The 21,129-nt window shown below is 36.4% G+C and overlaps 1 protein-coding gene across 1 annotated transcript in view; it reads right to left on the reverse strand.

The window, feature by feature from the left end:
* The window catches only part of Camk4 (calcium/calmodulin dependent protein kinase IV), a 203,751-nt gene that overhangs the window by 27,415 nt on the left and 155,207 nt on the right, over positions 1-21,129 (reverse strand). The window contains exons 6-7 of the mRNA XM_090331505.1: positions 5,353-5,443; positions 3,403-3,477 (exon numbers count right to left, since the gene is read on the reverse strand). Of these exons, the coding sequence (XP_090187631.1) occupies positions 3,403-3,477; positions 5,353-5,443 (166 nt within the window). The remainder of the gene's footprint in view (positions 1-3,402; positions 3,478-5,352; positions 5,444-21,129) is intronic.

Consider the following 21,129-nt stretch of genomic DNA (forward strand, 5'->3'; position numbering starts at 1 on the left):
CAGTTGAGAATGACAGAGGGACAAACAGGCTCTGACCCTGCCAGCTGCTGCCACTCCTCCATGACTTCACTCTTCCCATGCCCACTAACAAGGACACCCCGTGCTGACCCTTCCACTTCAACTCCTACCTGGAACCAAGTGCTCAAGTGCCTCTCCTTTGCAAGATGTCTCTTGCCAGGACTAATAGTTCCATTTCTTCTGTTTCCCTGAGCTTTTGACTCAGATAAATGTAGAACTCATCACCACAAACACTGATTTATTCTGTTTAGAGATTTCTCTCATACTCTATTAAAACTGCAAAGAGCAAGGCTATACTGTGTTTATCCTTGTCGCCTTCAGGGATTAACATGGAGAATGTCAGATACTCAGTGATTCATCTTTTTTTTTTTTAAATCAATGAATGACTCATTCTTTCACAGAAATGCCATTTTGTAGTGCTGTAAGAAAGAGTTGCTCTCATCACAATCATTCCAATCCTTGAAAGGCTGCTACTGCTGCTGCTTGCAGTCACAGAAAGGACTCTAAAAACTGCTAAGGGAGCCCCTTTCATTAGAGCAAACTAGAATCTACCAGTAAACAAATTTAGTTTACTATCTTCTGGATCTAGTCATTCTGGAGCTGTCCAATTCTTAGGAAATTATTCCAACCTACCCATCTCTTAAGATAATGATTACTAAATTGTCCATCAGCTTTCTTTCTGTAGGAGCTCTTTAATTTATTTATTAATCATTTCTCATTTCCTTCAATCTCCCTATCTGTTTGGTCAGGGTCTCAATAGATGGGCAATCTGGTCCCACAGAACTAAATTTAGGTTCCCCTCATAATCTTGGCGACCTGGAGGCAGGAAAGAAATAGATATAGCATGAACTACAGACAGAAAACTTACATATGACATAGGAGGAGAGAAGTTTCAGACAAAGATGGTCAGAGAACAGCTCTAAGAAAAAACAAATCAAACAAAGGGAATGTCCAGAGCAAGCCGAGTAGTATAATAGCTTTTACATTTCTTTTTAAACCATGAGATTCTTGGTTCCTAAGTCTGTGGCAAAGGCAATGAGTTGTCTAACCCAACATCATCCTTATTTTTAAGGTGCTGAGGATCAAATGCAGGGCCTCAGACATACTAGGCAGAGAAGTCTGCTATTACTGAGAAATACCTCCAGTCCCCATCCTCATTCAGTCTTACAAGAACTGAATGGTCTTCATCACCTCAAAATTGTTTTGATGAACTCCCACTCTCTTCTAAGGTGGGACCTTCGGGACATGATTATTTTATGAAGGAAGACCCTTCATGTACAAGGTTAGTGCCTTATAACAGTGGCCCAAGAGAAGCCAGCAACTGATTCTCCAGCACTGACTATAGTTAGACTTCTAACGTGAGAGAAATCAAATTATGACATGTCTAAGGCATAATTATCTTAATTTTTCTGAACTGAACTACCAAATGACAAAGTTATTGGCTTCAAAGAATTGAAGATCCAGAGAAAAAATATTTGGCACAATATAAGAATTTAAAAGAAAGGTAAGCATACCTAGTTCTGCACCATTATTGGCTTTATGAAAAATACAATTGAAAGTATTTTTTATTTACCTGAGAGACAAATTTGCTAATAGAAGGTTGTAAGATTTGGGTATAAGCAGGTAGATACTAACAACAAGATGTTGTATCTCACAGAAGTCACTTACACTCTATGGGTATTAGTAAAGCTTCCTCAGACATTACAATTCTGTGGCCATTGCCATGTACTTGCATTAAAGGATATTGTATTGCAGTTCTTTAATTTGCTTTCTGTGTATTCAAAAACTATTAAAAATGAGCTACTACAGATCTTTTCTATCTGGTTGTAAGACTACATACTGATGCTTATGCCAGAACAAGTCCAGCAACTCCGTCCGAACACCTCTCCTTTCCTCAATTTCCATAGTAGCCTTTTCAAAGGATCTCATACAATACTATGTTTCTAGGTGTATGTTTCTAGGTGTATAGGTGATTAATAAATGTTTTTGGAAGAGATTTGTATAAAGATTTGTATAAAAAGAGCTTGATTCTATCAGTAAAGTTGACGAATCATTTGAAATGTGATTTGTCTTTTTATTTCTCCTAATCTAGATTGGGTTGATTTATAGACTATTCAATAACCATCAAGTGTTTAGGAATTCTGGGTAATATCTGCAAGCTTCCTTTTGGCTTTTAGGTTATAGCTTGTTAATTTAGTCCTAAATAAAAAGGCAGGTTTCATGTTAGTCTTTGGATAATGCACTACACCCTTCAATTATTTAACAAGCAAGGGAGGTAGGAAACTGTGAGGTTAGAGGAACTCTTGGAGGGAACCCCGACTTTAAGCTCTCCTCTTAGTAGAGCTAAGCCAGGGATCCAAATAAGATATTGTGTAACAACACGGCTTCCCCCAAATTAAGATTGCTTTTTAAAGATGATCCTTTCAGTTCCAGCTCCCTACAGGAAATATCAGGCTGAGGGCAGAGACAATTACTGACAGCCAGAAGTCCTGGCCTCCGGGGCCAAAACAAAGACATCTTCCAGCCTCCCGAATCCTAGGGGCCCACAGCCAAACAACTACAGGACTATCCCTGGTTTTTGTGCCATCCATATAAATGCCAACACTGTAATAAGGAGGTGAGGAAGTGAGGAAGACAGACAAAATGACTCTTCAGTTTGGACTGAAATTGTAAATAAATTCACTTTTTAAATTCCCCATTTCATGCCATTTCCCTCCCTTCTTTTCCCCTTGGTACCAATGCTTGATCTCAGGATTTTACACTCTCCCTGGGCTTGCTTGATCACAGCTGGCGCACTGCCACCAGAACCATGCCTCCACCTCAACTTTTTGCTGGTCAACTGGAGATGGTATCTCATGAACATTTTGCCTAGGCTTTCTTCCAATGGCAGTCCTCCAGATCTCAGCCTTCTGAGTAGCTAGGATTATAGGCAAGAGTCACCAGAGTCCACCTTTAGTTTTGTTCACAGTACAGGTGAGCTGCCACTGGACTAGTGTACGCACTGTCCTCCTTACACCCTCCCAAGGAAAAACAATGAAGCAAAATAACAAAGGGCTCATGGCTTTAATTGCAGGCACAGACTCTGCTTCCACTGCCCTCTTCCAGGGGAATGGGGGGTGGTGGTAAAGAATCCTCTCAACTTTTTAGTGGACAACAGAGTAGATCCCGCCTGACATATTCTGACAGTCAATACTAAACCCAGCGTTGCTGGACCCCTTGGGAAGACCCAGGAGCAGTCTGGGTGCTTAATCCATGCCTCAGCCATGGAGAGTCACATTAAATGTCAAGCATTTGTAAACAGAAACACGAGAAATTAAGATGAAATAAAGACCATGATTGAGAACATAGATGTCAGTAAAGGGGAAACACATTAAAGAGTCATACCGCAATAGCCTGGGGTTCCACACACTGTCTTCATGAGTACTTGGTGTTCCACGATTTTAGAGAGTCCAAAGTCAGCTGTGATCACAAGAGAAGAATTTAGTGTCCTTCACAGTGAAGCTCACTGATTTGTTTGATTTGTTTTGTATTTGATGGAAAAGGAGTGGCTGCGGGAAGGGACAAGACATCTGAGAGGAAGCTAAAAAGTAACTCAAGTATTTCTTTAAATTGGAGAATTCCCAAATACATTTCAAAGTAAGTCTCTATTTAATCATGGCTATTTCCCTAATATTAGTGAATAGAGGTATGCTTTCTAAAAGTTATGGTTGCAATAGCTATGTTTTGTCTGAAGTTATTAATTCTGACATTCATATGAGAGTAAATCAGTGTATGGAACACTATAGACTTAGTGACATAGTTCAGACTCTTTTACTCATTGGTAGAAAAAAATCTACACTTTCCAAGAACGTCATGGAAATAAACAGATATGGAAACTCTTCTTCTGATTGAATGGAAATAGCATCCATCAGTCCTTCTTATACCTGACAAATACCATGTTTATACTTTTATGACGAATGTGAGTCCTTTCAGGAGGCAAAGGGTTATTTGTAGTCATTCCTTTGAGGCCAATTACCTAAGTAAAATATTCTCCAAGTTGCCAGGAAACATCAGGCCATTCTTCAAGAGAGGCGAGGGCAGAATGAACACATTTTAGACTTTAAAACTGAACCTACATTTCCACAAGGCTCAGGATCCTTATCAGTGCAAGCAGCAGGCTGCCCTTCAGAAAGCAAGGCTCTTCTGTCTAAATTAGTATCTATCCACCAATTTAAAGAATTTTCTTTAAGGATCAAGTATTTGAAAGTGATGTCAGAAGAAACTGAAACTCCCTGTGGCCTACTGCCTTTCAGAAATGATTATGAGAACAAGCCAGCTTCCCAGCAGGAATCTTAGGGTTTCTTTTCCCCATTCTGGCCCTCACATTTGTAAAGCACATTCTGTTGTCTGAGCTCTTCCTTTATGGAACAACTTAAGTCTACAGATATTAGCCCTTTTAAATGCAGGGAGCAGGCCGGCTTAATACAGTGAGCACTAGAGCAATGCATTTCAGAGGATTTAACAAGCATTCTGCCAAGGACAGAACTTCATTCATTTAAAAATAATTAAAGAAAATTGGAAATGAATTTTTGACCTAGAATTATTTAGAAGGTACACTATGTATTTAATATATTTCTTTTCCCCCCGATGCTGATTTATGCTTTTCTTTGGGTAATTAGTTAGAATACCCCAAAGTTCTTCTTAATCATTCTTCCAATTGCTTCTTGGGAGGAAAAAATAAAAAGAGGTTTCAGAGTGAGTAGATTTTATTTCTGAAAATAACTTTGTAGTATATTAGATGATATGCACCTGCACATGACCATTTTTTAAAGGCTCTAGGAAATCTGGAAGGAATGGAGATTTTGCTTAATTTTATAATGGCATTCATCACCCCTTCAACTCCTCAAAGAGGAGTTATTCACTGTTAGAAAGTAATGTAATGTCCTAGTGATCACATTTAGGGAAATATGGACCTAAATTTATCTCTGTTCAGTTAAACAAGTGGCTTTTATTTTACATTCATAAATGTGCCAAGCATTTTGCCTCAAAATTCTTCATTATCTACAACTAAGTTCTAAAGAGTTTTTCTATCATTTCTTCATTATAAGCCTAAGTATAGAACACATGGTTGTCTTCCAAGGTCCTCGTCCTGACTAAGTGCTGACATTCATTTATCCAACCAGCAACAGGGCACCAACTTGAGCCCTATTTCCAGTTAACATTCCAGGAAAGAGCACAGACTTCTAAGATAGTGTGTGTAAAATATTCTAGGAAATTGGACAGAAGCAAAATCAACACAACAAATTTCTTCTGCTATGGAGAAAGGAGTCATTAAACTTGAGGACATGTTCTCACCGATTTTGAGTGATGCATCTGGGGCTGGAGTTGCGTAGAGAAGATTCTCGGGTTTGAGATCACGGTGGACAATGCCATTTTCATGTAGGTACTGCGTAGGGAAAAGAATGAAGAAATAGCTGTGCAATTCTGTTTCAATATCCATATCTAAGACTTGCCATACTCTTACTTTATATTATGTTATTCAAGAACACATACATTCTGTACTAAAGCATTTATTTTTAGCACACAAACAATAAATGTTATAAAGAAATAAACGTTATAAAGGACAACCTATCTTAATTTGTATCATTTAATAAATAGTTTGTGAGGTAGCTCAGTGCTGGGTCATTTTGCTTAGCATGCATTAGGGAAAAAACAAATCAAATTGAATAAACAAACAAAACAAAACAACAGTTTAAGAACAGTTAGCAGAAGATAAATGTAATTTTAGGTTTCTTTCTTTCTTTTATTTTTCTAATAATCAGTTCCCTGGATGAAATATTTGCTTATCAGAGTTCTCTTTAGGCACAGTGCCATAGTGGCTGGAATTGGTATTACAAAAACATCAAGAAAGTAATGTACTAAAATTTGTATATTTTATATCTAAAACCATATTGTATGTAAGAAATGTACAAACAGGGAATAGTTCTTAATTACTCTTTGAACAGTTAGATGTGTGTAACTGTGACATATGAAATAAAAAGTGCTTGCTAAGAAACTTTAAAACAGTAATAAGCAAGTGAAACTAACATATACAACATATTTGAATAAAAAGAATTATTTTCCTGAGATAAAAATGACTGAGTAGAATGATGTTTCATAGCTTTGCAAATTTCATTGACTTCTGGCTTCTGTATCTATGTGAAAAATCACAGAGACTGACTTACAAAATCTTACCATACTTTACAAATGAGGAAAACATGGCTCCATGTATACTAAAATAGCTTTGATATTATGGACTTAATGAGAGGTCTGTGTTATCAGACTACACTTTGAAACCATCTGTTTTACAGCACTTGAAGACATATAAAAAAGTTTATAAGTGGAATAGTAAACATTTGTCTTTTTATTTTCAAACTAGACTTTAAAACATATAACTCTAAAGTCACTGAACATATACCTCTAATCTCACCACTTGAAGATCACTGTGCATGAAGAATAAATGGGAACAAATTTTGTCCCCTCAAAACTATATGATCAAGGGCTGGGAGTTTGGCCTGGTGATAGAGTGCTTGCCTAGCATGCACAAAGACCTGGGTTTGATTCCTTGGTACCAAATATACAGAAAAAAAGCCAGAAGTAGTGCTGTGGCTTAAGTGTAGAAATTTTGCTTTGAGAAAGCCCAAGGACAGTGCTCAGGCCCTGAGTTCAAGCCCCAGGACTGGCAAAACCAAAACCAAAACCAAACTATATGATCAGAAGTAGTGCTGTGGCTCAAAGTGGTAGAACACTAGCCTTGAGCAAAAGAGCTCAGGGATAGTACCCAGGCCCTGAGTTCAAGCCCTTCAACTGACCATAAAACCCTCAAGCCCCCGACCCCCCACACAAAAATATATGGCCAAGGGGAAATGTGCATGGAAAAATGTGGCATTATCTAATACTGAATATTATTTAATACAGCTAATAAAGAAATAGTTATTAAAAACTATGAGGATATTGCTGATTATGTATATTATTTAAATCATGAGAAATCAACATAGATAAAATAACTCCAGAAAACAGACATACAAACAGGCTATGATAAAATGAGACAATCACCGATAAACTAAGCAAAAGAAAAGTGAGGAATTAGAATAAAAACAAAAATAACCATTTTGAGAAAGAAAACTCTTAACAATTAAAGAATTTAAGAGATTGACATTAGTCTAATAATTTAGTTGAGTCAAAAATAACAAATCTGTGTAGAAGTACCTATGCACTAAAGCTTATCCAAACAAGTGGAAACCCTTAATAAAGAAATTAGAAGCTGGGTGCAGTGGCTCACGCCTATAATCCTAGCTACTCAGGAGGCTGACATCTGAGGATCAAGGTTCAAAGCCAGCCCAGGTAAAAAAGGACCTGAAACTCTTATCTCCAATTAACCTCTAGAAAATGGGAAGTGGGGCTTGGCTGAAGGGTAGGGTGGTAGTATTGAGCTGAAGAGATCAGGGACAACCAAGTCCAGAGGTAGGGTGGTAGCCTTGAGCTGAAATGTTCAAGAACAGAACCCAGGCCGAATTCAAGCTCCATCACACACACACACACACACACACACACACACACACACACACACACACACACACACACGGAAATTAGAAGCACAAATAGGGAGGTATGCACAAATCAGTGCAAACTTTAAGGAGAAAATTGTGTTCCAATACTACACCCTCAGTTCCAATCAAAAATTGACATAAGAAATGAGCACTAATATTCATGTAATTTTGGAAATAACTTTAAAAGAACAATTTCATGAGAAACAGGGACAATAGAGCCAAGTATACCAAGAACCAACCATCTGACTTAGACAACATGTCCTCCTCTGATTTTCATTGCTCAATGTGGCACTCACTCTGGGTTGCAGTGAGAAAAGGAGATGGCAGGTGGGCATCAGCAGCATGTGGTGAGTTAATATATTACTCCAGAAGTGGTAGCTATTTGTACGTTAGCACCGCTCTCTCATGCTCTTCCTAAGATGTCACTTTAAGAAATCATTTGAGGAGGGACAGAAAGTGACAGAAAAACAGGGGAAGGGGTAACAATGTTCAAGAAGTAATGTACTCAATACCTTACGAATGTAACTGTAACCCATCTATACATCACCATGACAATCAATTTATTAAAAACGAAATTATTTGAAGAGTTGGAAAATGTGCTCTTTTCTGAAGCATTATGTATGTAGGTAAGAAAATATTTGTTCTAGAATTAGTGTTTTCCCCTTTCTGTTCATTGCTTAAAAACTCAGTGATAAAGGGATTTCACGCCAGAACCAATGGCTTGTAATCCTAGCTGATCAGAGGGCTGAGATCTGAGGACTGTAGTTCTAAGTCAGCTAGGGCAATTAATCAACAAAAAACTACAAATGGAGCAGCTGTGGCTCAAATGGCAGAGCACTGACCTTGAACAAAAATGCTCAGGCTATGAGTTCAAACCCCAGTACTGGCACACACACAAAAAAGAGATGAATGTGTATTTAAATCAAGTAAGTTTGTGTGTGCTTGTCTCATTCTGCCTCTACTTTGGGGATTGAACCAGCAGTCTTGTGCATGCTAGGCAAATCATCACTGAACTGCACCTCTAGTCCATTTCTACTTGCTTTTCAATTCATTTTTATACTGCAATAGAACGCCAGTCTGTGAAATGTCACCTCAACAAATAAGCTAAAGATAGTGGTGTGCACCTGCAATCTAAGCTATATGAGAGGGATATATAGGAGAATCATGGTCCCAGGCTAGCCCAGGCAAAAATGTAAAACTTTATCAGAAAGGAAAGGAAAGTACAAAGTAACCTAAAGCAAAAAATGCATGTAGATGTAACAGGATTCTTGCCTAGCAAGTTACAAGGCACTGAATTCAAACCTCAGTACTGTCAATCTTCTTTCCCTGCAACCAGCCCCAAAACCTCTACCTAAAAATGTATACGTGATTCCTTAATTAAGCATGCATTAAGATATAATGTATTACTGAAAAGTAAAAAGAGGAAACCCCAAATATATTTCATCATCTAATTTTTTTTTAAAAAATGCAACCACAACAAACTCATATTGTCTTTGAAAGAGACAAAGAAAATATGGCTGCTCTGAATTCAAGGGGTGTCTAGACATGTAATTAAATTCTCTGTATGGTCCTAACAAAACTGTCTTTGTGCAATGAAAGCTACTACATAGTAATTTAGTTTAATTACAGCTATGCTGTGTTCGATGAGCTGTGTGTGGTTAATTGATAATGTCTCAGGAGTTGGTAGAAGGAAGGCTGAATTTCTAAAACTCCAACAGGATAAAGAAGAAGCAGTCATTACAGGGAGAAAAACAATGTTCTGGCTAGTTTTCCTATTGGGAAGAAAAATGAAGCAGCATAAATTAAGTTTTCACTATCGAGGAAAAATTAGAAACAATATACATGAATTTAAAGAACTTAAAAGTAAATATGCCATTTTATCAGTTTTCAGGATCTGCCATTTCCATTGACCTTAACCGCTACTTTCTACTGGTTTGAAGATCATTTGTAGAATAGATTTAAAAAAAGCAATCTCCAGTGACCTGATGAAAATCTGTAGAAAGCCTTGATCCACATTGCTTTCCATCACGAGAGGTATCCAGATCAGGCAAAGGAGCCAGGTTCTGGGTCCCAAAGGCCTTTTTGCCTTAAGCATCCTTCCAGCCAGTCAGCCATAATTCCACTCACATTGATTTATTTTTAAATTTTACTTTTTTTTGGTATTTCTGTTGCTACTGTTCACTTTCTCCTTTGTGTCTCTATGGGCATGATTGCATTTGTTTTCACTACCTTACATACTTGCATACTTAATCTTCCTCAGTCATACATGAACTTAAGCTAAGCCTTGATTTCAAAACAGAAGCAAGTCCCTTTAAGATGAAATCTTATTATCTACAAACTCAAGTCTAATTTTTGTTAGTGAGAAAAGGTCCTTCACTATGCACACCCAATTTGCGACTGCGCCACCTCCAGGCACAGGTGCGAGTGACAGCGTGGGTCAAGCTGCACACATCCCGACAGATCACTCCCAGGCAGACCATCTTTCCTGGGCCAAACTTTATTTTCATGAGATTCTGGAAACAGTATTTCCTACTTCCACACTCTTCCAGAATTGGCCACTCCTCTTTCACATAGTGTTGGAATCGAATTCTCTTTCCCTTGAACCTGTGTGTGTGTGTGTGTGTGTGTGTGTGTGTGTGTACTGTAAATTGCTAATAACTCAGAGAGTGGCACAATGGAAGCCATGTGACCTCTGGGTTATGATTGTAAGTCTGTGTAGCCTTGACCATGCTTGTTACTTAATTTAGGGGTCCCTGAACTACAGTGTAGATTCTTTGTCTTAAGGCCATTGTGAAGCACAATGGAAAAGCCAAATGGGGCTGTTGTGACAGGCAACCTGGCTCAATAAGCCACATGTGACCATCCCTTTGAGGCACATTTATACCACATTCATGAGAGGAGACCACTCTAGATTCATCCTTCTTCCTGTCATCAAACCCCCAAACACGTGATTCTCCTCAGCTCCAGCTCTAGATATTAGAGAGAGCCACCATTTCCACAAGGCCCTGTCTGAAGCTTTGACCCAAAGAATGTTTAAGTATGATAAAATGGTGAGGGTGAGGGGTGGGGTTCGTTTGTAAACAGCAATAACAATCAGAGAACATTCAACCCAGATGAATACAATATTCTGTATTAAATCTTCTTCCAACTCCACAGCCAAATAAATATTCCCCTCTGCCTTCCAGAGCACATGCTTCCTATCCCTGGGCATGATTCTGATATCACCATAGTTACTTGTGTGTTTCTAATCAAAGCAAAAAAATTCATCCCTGGAGAGCAGGGTTTGTCTTATTTTCTTTTGTCACATGGATCAAAACATGGGGACTGATATGTAGTATGACATGAAATGTCGTATGTATGAAAAGAAGAAAATGAATGACTAAAGTTGAATTAAATGAATTAAACCTTTAGGTTAATACCAATGAATACTGAGGAGTTGTAGCATATTTACACTTAATAAATGGGTTTATTAAACAACAAATTGATAGGATCATGTAAGCTGGGACAACATTGATCCGGACAGAGGTTCCATGTCCATCTCCGTTCATAAACTTATGTGGCTGTGTTTGAGGACCTTGGGGAATATGGCTTCTGTTATTCTTGGTTAAGGCACTACCACTATCTGCTTTTGAGTAGCACACATAGAGTTGAAATATGACACATATTAATCAGTTCTATCTAGCGATGCACAAATTCACTCTGGCATTGTAGATCTGTCCACTCACGAGGAGTGGTAATCAGGTTTGTTTATCTGAGGAAGGTATGATTTCTCTGAATTTCTGAAAACCATTTCATTGTGTTTAGGATTTCAGGTCTCTGTATCTTTCTCCCAGTGCCTTGATGGTGGCATTCTACCATCTCTGCAGCATTTCAGATGAGAGATCTGCTGTCATCCTATCTCTGTTCCTCACATATGTCTCTTTTTCTATTTCTATTTTTGTTGTTTTTCTTTGTTTTCAGTTAAAAGACAGAATATAATGTTCCTACATCCTTCTCTTTATGTCAGTTATGATGAGATTTGTAAAGACGCTTGCCTTGGAAAATTATGGAAAAATTATTTCTTTAAAAATAATTTTACATCCCATCATTCTTCACTGACTCTAACTGTATATATTAAGATGTTTCCATAGTTTCGTGATGTCTGTTCATTTTCTGTTTTCTTTCTCAGTGTCTCAACTGGGATAGATTTTGGATGCTGTCTTCAAGGTCAGTAGGCTTTTGTTTCTCCTATCTAATATGTTGTTAATTCTGCATAATATATTTTTCATCTTGAATGTGATAGTTACATAAAGATTTTCATCTCTAGATATTTGATTTCAATCTTTTAAAAAATATCTTCTAGGGCCCAGGAGTTTGGCCTAATGGTAGAGTACTTTTCTAGCATGCATGAAGACCTGGATTTGATTCCTTGGCACACATACATAGAAAAAAGTTGGAAATAGTTCTGTAGCTCAACTGGTGGAGTTCTAACCTTGGGAAAGCTCAAGGACAGCATTCAGGCCCTGAGTTCTAGCCCCTGGACTGGCAAAAAAAATCTTCTACCCAAGTGTCAGTGGCTCATGCATACTTGTAATCCTAGCTAATCAGAAAGCTGTGAACTGGGGATCATGATTTGAAGTCAATTGGGACAAGAAAGTTCATGATATTCTTATCTCCAATTAGCTACCAAAAATTCAAAAATGGAGCTGTGGCTCAAGTGACAGAGTGCTAGCTTTGAACATGAAGGCTCAGGAATAGTGCTCTGGCCTGAGTTCAAAGCCTAGGACTAATATATGTGCATGTGTGTATGCGCACGCGAGCACACACACACACACACACACACACTCACACAAATATCTCTATAAATAAAACTGATACCCCCTGCTTAATCATCCATTTTCCCCATCTTTATCTCATTACACAACTTTTAGTGAGTCTCATTTGACCATCTTCATTCACAAATGTAATGTATCTTGGTTTAGTTTATCATCTAACATTCTGTTTTTTCCCCTCCTATTAAGCCTCTAAACAGGCCCACAATTACAAATATGTCATATATGTGTCTGTGTATGATCTATGTGTGTTTATATATGGATATATTTATATAAAATGTATGTCTTATATTAAAGCATAAATTATATAAAATAATATATACCTTATATATGTTTAAAACATCTAAGTTATATAAAATTCAAAAATATGTAAACAATGCAAATATATTAAAATACAAAAATAATAAAATAAATAAAATATAAATTGTATACAATTTATAATATTTATATTGAAATATGTATTTATATTTTAAATCTGGCATCCATATTAGAGAAAATGTAACCTTTGTCCTTCTGAACCTACCTTATTTTGCTAATATTTTGCTGAAGATGATAAAGGAATGGGTGAGTCTAATCAAGTTCCATTTTATGAATATATGGATATGTCAAAATATCCATTTTTATAAAACTAATTGATGCTAATAAAACATTTTGTATAAATCTATTTAACATTTTCAGTTTTCTTCTAACTCCTTGAATACGTGGAATATACTTCTAATAACTTTAGTTTCATTTCTAATGTTTTCATTATATGTCTATTTTTACTGGTGAAACTTTTTTCTTGCTTCTTCTTCAGAAGCTTTTGAATTTTGACATGGTGAATTTTATCCTCTTGGATGTGATATTAATATAAATGTAGATACTTTATGATTTTTAAAGCTTCATTCTGGTGCAGTTAAGTAATATTACTTAATTTTTTAACATTCCTTAATATTTTGCTATTTTTAATATTATTTAATAGTTTTGAAAGGTTGGGCCTTGTTTGTAAGCTTTGTTATATTTTCCCACTCCTATTAAGAACACAGTCACTTCCTATCCATACCTGAACTACACACATGGCTAATGTAAACTGTGGCTGCTCCAGGCCTTGGGCAACTGTGTCTCATTTCTGTGCTAATCTAATCTACACTCTGCTGAGATCTGAGGAGGGGAATAAATGCAGGGGGAGTGCTGAGACCCTCTTGATTTTTCTCTCCCCCACTGCAGCCTGGAAACACACTTCAGGTGATTCTAGGCTGGTATTTATTCCTATCCTCGAGGTTTGCTACCCTAGGCTGCCTGATATCCAATAACTGAAAAACCCATTTTTTATGGTTTTTTTGGGGGGGTCTGGTATTTTGTTTCCAAAGGAAGGAGGAAATAAATTCCCTTTCACTTCATCTTGGCCAGAAGCAAAGGTTGTCAATGCTACCAAATATTTTTCTGGATCTTAAAAGATGGTGCTGTATTTCATGACATCACAATATTGGTATAATGGGGCAAATACTTGTGAAGAAATACACTAGCTGAATGCAAGTTGACTTTTTTTATAAATATTTAACATACTAATGACTCAGAGATGTTCAACTTTTGATTTTTCCATCGTCCCAAATTACAGAGTTAGCTATTCCAGAATAATAACATCACTGGAATTATTAGTATTTGTCACCCACTCCTGACCCAAAAGAATCGATTGCACATATGTTGAATTTGAGACAGATTTGACTTTTAATTATAGAATGTAAAGTGCTTCTCATTCATTATGCCACCCAGTAACTTCCTAGAACTGAATCTGGGGGTAAAAAGAAGTGAAGAAGAATATACACAGGCACCTATTATTGCAATGCACCTGAAACTTTTTTTTTTAAGTGGGACTTTTTAATTTATACCTCCCTTGGTCTTAACCCCTGAATTCCTACCTTTCTGAAGCCTCCGTGTATTTATCTGTGTTTATGGCTTTTGGCCCAACCTAATCTATAGAAGGACAAGGTAGTTGAAGGATGGTAACCTTGCTGCACCTCAGTTTCTTCATCTATGAAACGCATCTGCATAGAAGCTAATAGCCTTTTACGTGTGAAGAAGTGAGGTAAAACCTTCAGCCAAAGTTCATTTCATAGATGATAACCTGATAACATAAAGTAATGATGGCTGAGATTGTTGTTATCCAGTCTATCTCACCACCGCCAAGGACTGGAATCAGCTCAGATGCTCTTCCATGGATGAATGGATCAAGCAAATGTGATATATATATATATATATGTATTATTCATCCATTAGGAAGAATGATATTGTACCATTTGTAAAGAAATGCAAAGACTTGGAAAAAAAATCATGTTAAGTGAGGTAAGTCAGGCCCAGAAAGACAAAGGATCTATATTTTCTCTTATATGTAAAAGTCAGATTTATCTACAAATCTTATGTAAATACATTAGGTGGTATGCAAGTGTATACAAATATATTCATTGAAATATGGTAGATTCACATGGTGCAATCCCTTAGAAAGTCAAAACGAAATTTTAGCAAAATAAAACTCCAGGAAGTCACTACTACGAAGGGGAAGGGAGTGGTCAAGAAGAAAGGGATGAAAGAATGAGGAGGAGAAGAGGAAAGCAGACAAGAATATGGTGTATATCTTACAGAATTAAGAAGAGTGAGGGAAGGAGGAGGCAGAGAAAAGGAAGGAATGGGTGAGAATGTTGAAAGGAGTGACACTGATCAAGGTATATTGTACTCATAAACTGCTCTGTTAAATGGCAACTCCTTTGTACAACTACTTTAAGCTGACAAAATTTTGAAGAAGTATTCATCTTATGTGTTCCAATTATATACTCCTTCAGGATTCTCTCCACTTTCAGTCTCTTTGTTAGAATAAAGCAGGCAATTTACTCCCTATACCAAGTGGGCCATTGGCACTCAGGAGATCAGAATGTGGTGAATCGGTATGTGACGAGACTCCCTCTCAGTGATACTGAACTTATAAGATGGGATTTCGAGAATTCTGTGTGTGGAATACAGAGCATCAAATCTTCAGTGTGGCTAAATTTTATTACAGCAATTTGATGAGGAAGATAATCCAACATTTAGATGCTGTAGTTCTGGACTGGAGCCCCAATGCAAGGGAACTTGCAAACGCATAAATTGTACACATGGTTAGAACATAGCATGTACTATGCATAGATGCTTAAGTACACTGCAAAGTGTAGCTGTGGAAAACAATGTTTTCATTATGGACTTGCCCCTGTATCTATCATGTCAAGTTTTATGAAGTTAGATCTTTCCCAAAGTGTAAGGGACTATGCCATATCTATTTATTTACATCTGAAAAATCATTATGCTCCATGTGAAATGCTCTCATACGGTTAAGTAGACATTATCACTTTTGAAAATAATGCTGTCTAATAGTTCCTAAAATTATTCAATGTATTTAGAGTGCTATTGTCTTTTAGAAACTATGCATTTAAGACCAGTATTAAATTACTTACTTATGGCACTAAAAATGCTGGGCCCTGGACAAGTTTTGGTAAATAAGTGCAGCCAAGTAGACACATATGAATTATGTGAAACCATGCACTAAGTATGAAGGAGCACATGAAGGAGGTGGGGGGAGGATGGCAAAAGCAAGTGAGCAAATTGCCACTCTAATCTGGAGATGACTCACCTAATACCAGGAGACAGACATATAATATGGTGGGTACCATATACCCATGGATTCAGGAGAAAAGACCTTGTTCAGATTTTGAGTTAATAATCTCAGGAATAGAAAGAGACAAAACTAAAGACAAATGCATACATTTAGTGCCAGAACTTCTTACAGAGGAGAGAAGAACAGATAAGACATTTATTTGCTCAGGAGTGCCTAATTTCAGAATCCAAGAAACGGACCAGGAAGTTACTCAGTTACGTACAAGTTTGATTCTGAATTTTATTATTTAAATTTAAATTTTATTTTTTGTGACATTTGTTGTTTCAAAGCTTCCTTGTTTGTATTAAGTGCTTAAGAAAAGCTTTGTTTATATTTCAAGTTGTATATTTACTCGTGACTTGTTCATCATCAACTTAGAAAACTTGTTCAGCTCCATAAGTATTATAACTTTTGAAAATTATTTTTTTGTTTTCATAAAACATGACAAAAATATGGAAGAAAAAAGTACCAATATCAAGAGCTAAAAAAAGTACCAATAATGTATAGTTTTTTTTTCTTACCTGGAAAGGTCAGTACCTTCATTTTATACAATTCTACTTACACCTAGAAAGTGAGACTATTAATAATAAAAATGAAATCAAATTTCCTTTATCAACAGAATATTATGATACTGGTTAAAAACTCTCCTTTTCTATCTGATTATTACAGACATTTGTTGATTTTCAGTATCATGCCTGAATTATCTATTCCCAAAATAAAATTTCATTTTTACGATTAGAGACAAAAAATAGTAGATTTTGCATCATCTAAAACAATATTTCAATCTGTCAAGATTGAATCCTACAGATTTTTTTTGGCAAATAAGTTTCATGTCTCCCCATCTTTCAATAAATAATCAGTGAAAGAGCAACATAAAAATAAATAGGGTTTAACCTTAGTTACTTTCACCGTCGTTCAGGAGAAACGCACATATAAAGAAATCGATTACTGTTCACCTTCAAATAATGAGACTTTGATATTTGCCATAGTAATTCTTTCTAAAAAGTGAGTGCCAGCTGAGTGCCCTTCCATCATGGCTGTCAGCAGGCAGAAAGAGGCAGCTGTACACAAATTCTCTCTATAGATGTAAAGAGAAGGCTACCTCTGAGGGACCCACAATGGGTGGTAAAAATCTTAGCCCAGAAGCTCATCTTTTCAGAGCATTCGGTGTCAATAGTAACAGAACACTCAGATGTGCAAAACAGAATCAGGGGAATAAAAGAAAATGTAAAGTGATCAAGTATGGTATAGTTTTGAATTTTAAATATATTGTTGGGATGGAGTTATAGCTTAGTGGAGCTCTTTCTTGCCTAGTACATTCAAGGTCACAGCAACACAAAGATATTATGACAATTTCTTTTCTTAAACCAAATTGCTTGGGCAAAGAAAATTTAAGATGTCTAATGCTAAAATCTGATTTCCTTATAACTTTCCTGTCTTTCTTATTTGTGTTTTTTTTTGCTAATCACTATAAACCATCCAAAGAAGAACAAGTAATATATACTTTTTCCTGACGTCAGAAAGACAAAGTGCAGATATGTGCATTCAATGCTTCTTTCCTTCTCTTTCATGCTGCCACTATTAACTAGACAATATTTTCTATCTTTACTTGAAATTATTTCCAATTGGTAATTGTGTAAGTCATATTCTCTGATCAACTTAAACCCAAAATAATAGCTGAGGACAGTATTATATAGCCCATAACCCAAGGCCACTATGCAAGAGTGAAGTTACAACTACAGAGCCACTCATATTTATGACATTCTAAAGGGTTGCTGAAAGAAGTGAAGACACCCAGAATCAATCTTGAAGCTTTCAATCCAAGAAAGATATACTATTAGTTTAGTATCCTCTCTTGATTGCTAAGGCCTTCTAAGCAGCAGCAGCAGCAGAAGAGCACTTAAAAAAGAGGAGAGAGAAACAAAATTCGAAAAGAGGTTATTGAAGACTAGACAAAACAGAAAATAGCCTCAGAGACAAAGTGAACAGAGAGGTACGGAGCAGACAATTGCACTGTAAAGTGTTAAGAGAGGTGAGAAAGTTTGATGGGAAACGGATTTATCATCCAGTTTCCGTTATCTGCTTGTTTGCTGTTATGGATTTATTATTATTATTATTGTTATTATTATTATTATTATTATTATTATTATTATATCCCAGGCTTAACAGGTGGAACACCCCTAATTATCAACAATGATGAGCCGAGGGACTTCTGAACTTTTGGAATTCTGAGTACATTTTATTCACACCCCTTTTTTGGAGGGTGGAGGGAATGCTTTTCAGCTCTTAACTGTACACTTAGGGAATGTCTTGATCAGCCTTACTTCTTTTAGGCCTCATGCTGCCTTTGGGATGATGGTTTGCCAGCCAAAGACTTATCCCCAGGCCTCCTCATTAATGGAGTCATAGGAACCGCTTTGTCAAGTCATGCAAGCTTCTCACTACAGGTTCTCTGGCTATCTCTTATGCCCATATCTTACTAATAACTTCGCTTTTTAGCAAGACTGCTTTAACTCGAATTCCCTGAAAACCTGTGAGAGAACAGAAGCACTTCTAGAATTTGCTTTCTTTCACACTGACTACATAATAATCATTTTTCTTTTGAACCTCAATTCAGTTTACTTTCACTAAATATATCAGATAGCTTTCTTCTTCTCTGATGCTTTTGGGTCACTTGGTGCTCTGAAGAGCTACGTGTCTAAGCATCTTCTGTTCAATGCATTAGTAAGCTTCCTCCATTCCAGATGCCTAGCCATGAGTCTAACTCAAGTCAAGGAATCAGTAATGGCTGAACAGAGTTGCTGACATCATCCAATATAACAACACAAGTTATCTAGAATGTAATAATCAACATAGTATTTTGTATACAATTGAAAAAGTCCCAGCAACATGCTGTCTCATTCATCATGACGGTTCTGGAAATCAAAAGGTAAAAGATGGAGGTGATGGCATGGTTTAAGTGGTGAAGTGCTTACTTTCAGTTCAATCCCCAGAACCACTGGAGAATCAAGAAAAAAAAAGGCTACAAAGACAGGGTCTGGTAAGTTTTGTTATATCACTTTGATATATCATTTTCAATAGAAAATGGAGAAATATTTAAAAAGAAAAATTCTTCCTTTCCCACACTAGGAATCATTTTTATCTCCAGTTTTCCCAACATTGGGCTTTTAATTTCAGAATGTAGATTATTTTTCTGCTCTAAATTTTCTTTCTGATGAAATATCTGTGTTTCACTTGAGCCACTAATCAACTGTGTTATGTGTATAAAGCCAAATATCAGAACCCTGATAGAAATGTTTCTTATTTCTGAGGCTGGGAGTTTGACCTAGTGGTAGAGTGCCTGCCTAGCATGCACAAATACCTGGGTTCTATTCCTCCATACCACATACACAGAAAAATCCAAAGTGGTGCTGTGGCTCAAGTGGTAGAACTCTAGCCTTGAGAATGCCCAAGGATAGTGCTCAGGCCCTGAGTTCAAGCCAGGACTGGCAAAAAAGAGGAAGAAATGTTTGTTATTTCCTTTCTGGTTATTGTACTTTCTCATTTTTAGTAAAATATATAATTTTTAGTGAAATATATTTCAGTAAAATATAGGTTTGCTTTAGGCTAGTAAAATTATGATGTTAGCGTTTTGAACTAAGCATTCATTGAAATCTATCTTCCAGAAGTCAGTGTTTAAATTTTAGCAACAGAGAAAAAGTAATCTTCCCAGAAAAGTGCAAATACCATGGAAGTAGCATATTTTGAATGTGGAAAAATATGACTATTTTTGCTTTGCAGTTAACTGAACTCTCAGAACTGTTTCACTGACAGTAAGACTAGAAGTAGGGATAATATTCAGAGAATCAAAAAGAGAATATCAGGACAAAGCTTATTTCCAATAACTTTCAACCTCATTGTTCTTTTGAATCATACTCAATCCTGATTCAGGATTGTGTTGAGTATGTGTTTGATATTCAGGGAAACTCAATTCCTGGAAATTTATAGAGCCAGAGTATTTTTAGGAATAGTTCCTTTGTGCTATGATGAGATGGATGGAAAATTGTTAAAAAGTATATGCAGAAGTTTAGCAAGAAAGAGTCCAGTGTCTTACTCTTTCAAGTAACAGGAGATAGCACTTAAAGTGAAGAAATATTGAAGTGCTGGTATGATTGTCTGAGACATTAAACAGGAAGAAAATTCCTGTAGTGTAGTCTTTGTCTTCCTTTTGCTTTAACACAAATAATGTTTTTCTTCATAATTTCAAGGCAGAAAAAGTCATCTGTAGCATCATATTCAGTCTCAACAGTGAAGAAAAGAGAAGTAACCTATATTCCCCTGAGTCTCTTCTATTAATGGGAAATTTTTCCCAGAACTTAGGACAGATTTTGCTAAAAATGCATTGGGCCAGAATGGTCCTGTCTTTGCCCTGGCTACTAGAAAGCTTGGAAAAGAAGTTCAAGTGTCTTCCATCTTTCTAAAAGAGCTCTCCCAACAAGGATATGTATAAATGCATATATGTAGATACATATATAATTATTACCCAACAAGGAATATATAATTATTATCATAATTGTATATTATGTATATATTATGTAGCATAATTATATATTTATATTGTTTGACATATATAATGTATATATAGTAATATGTATAATGTTGACTTATCTAATGCTCCCTGCATGTATAAATGTTATGGAGCACAGTGCTCAGTAATAAATACAGACAGTATTTATTTTAGTGTTGCCTCTCTAGCTTTGGTTTCATTAACCTCCATAATCATTTCATACATGTTAAAGACTCATTTTTTTCAAGACCATATTAATACATGTAGAAAATAAGAATTTATGTGTGTTTTTAAAATGTTCTTTATACTTATTAAGTCACTGTCTCCTTAAAATTTATCCTATAGTCCATTTTATATGCTGAAGTTTGAATCGAAACTACCCTTTTTTCTTTACTAGCTGGTTCTGGTTTGCTGTAAAGGAGAGTGGGAGAGAGGGAGGGAGGTTGGAGGAAAGGAGAGACCATGCTCCTTCCTATTTGTTGTCTGAGACTGCTTTATTGGTAACAGTCAATTCCCTTTTGCAGT

This window comes from Megascapheus bottae, chromosome 4 (genome assembly GCF_031878675.1).
Source record: "Megascapheus bottae isolate mThoBot1 chromosome 4, mThoBot2.hap1, whole genome shotgun sequence".
NCBI lineage: Eukaryota > Metazoa > Chordata > Mammalia > Rodentia > Geomyidae > Megascapheus > Megascapheus bottae.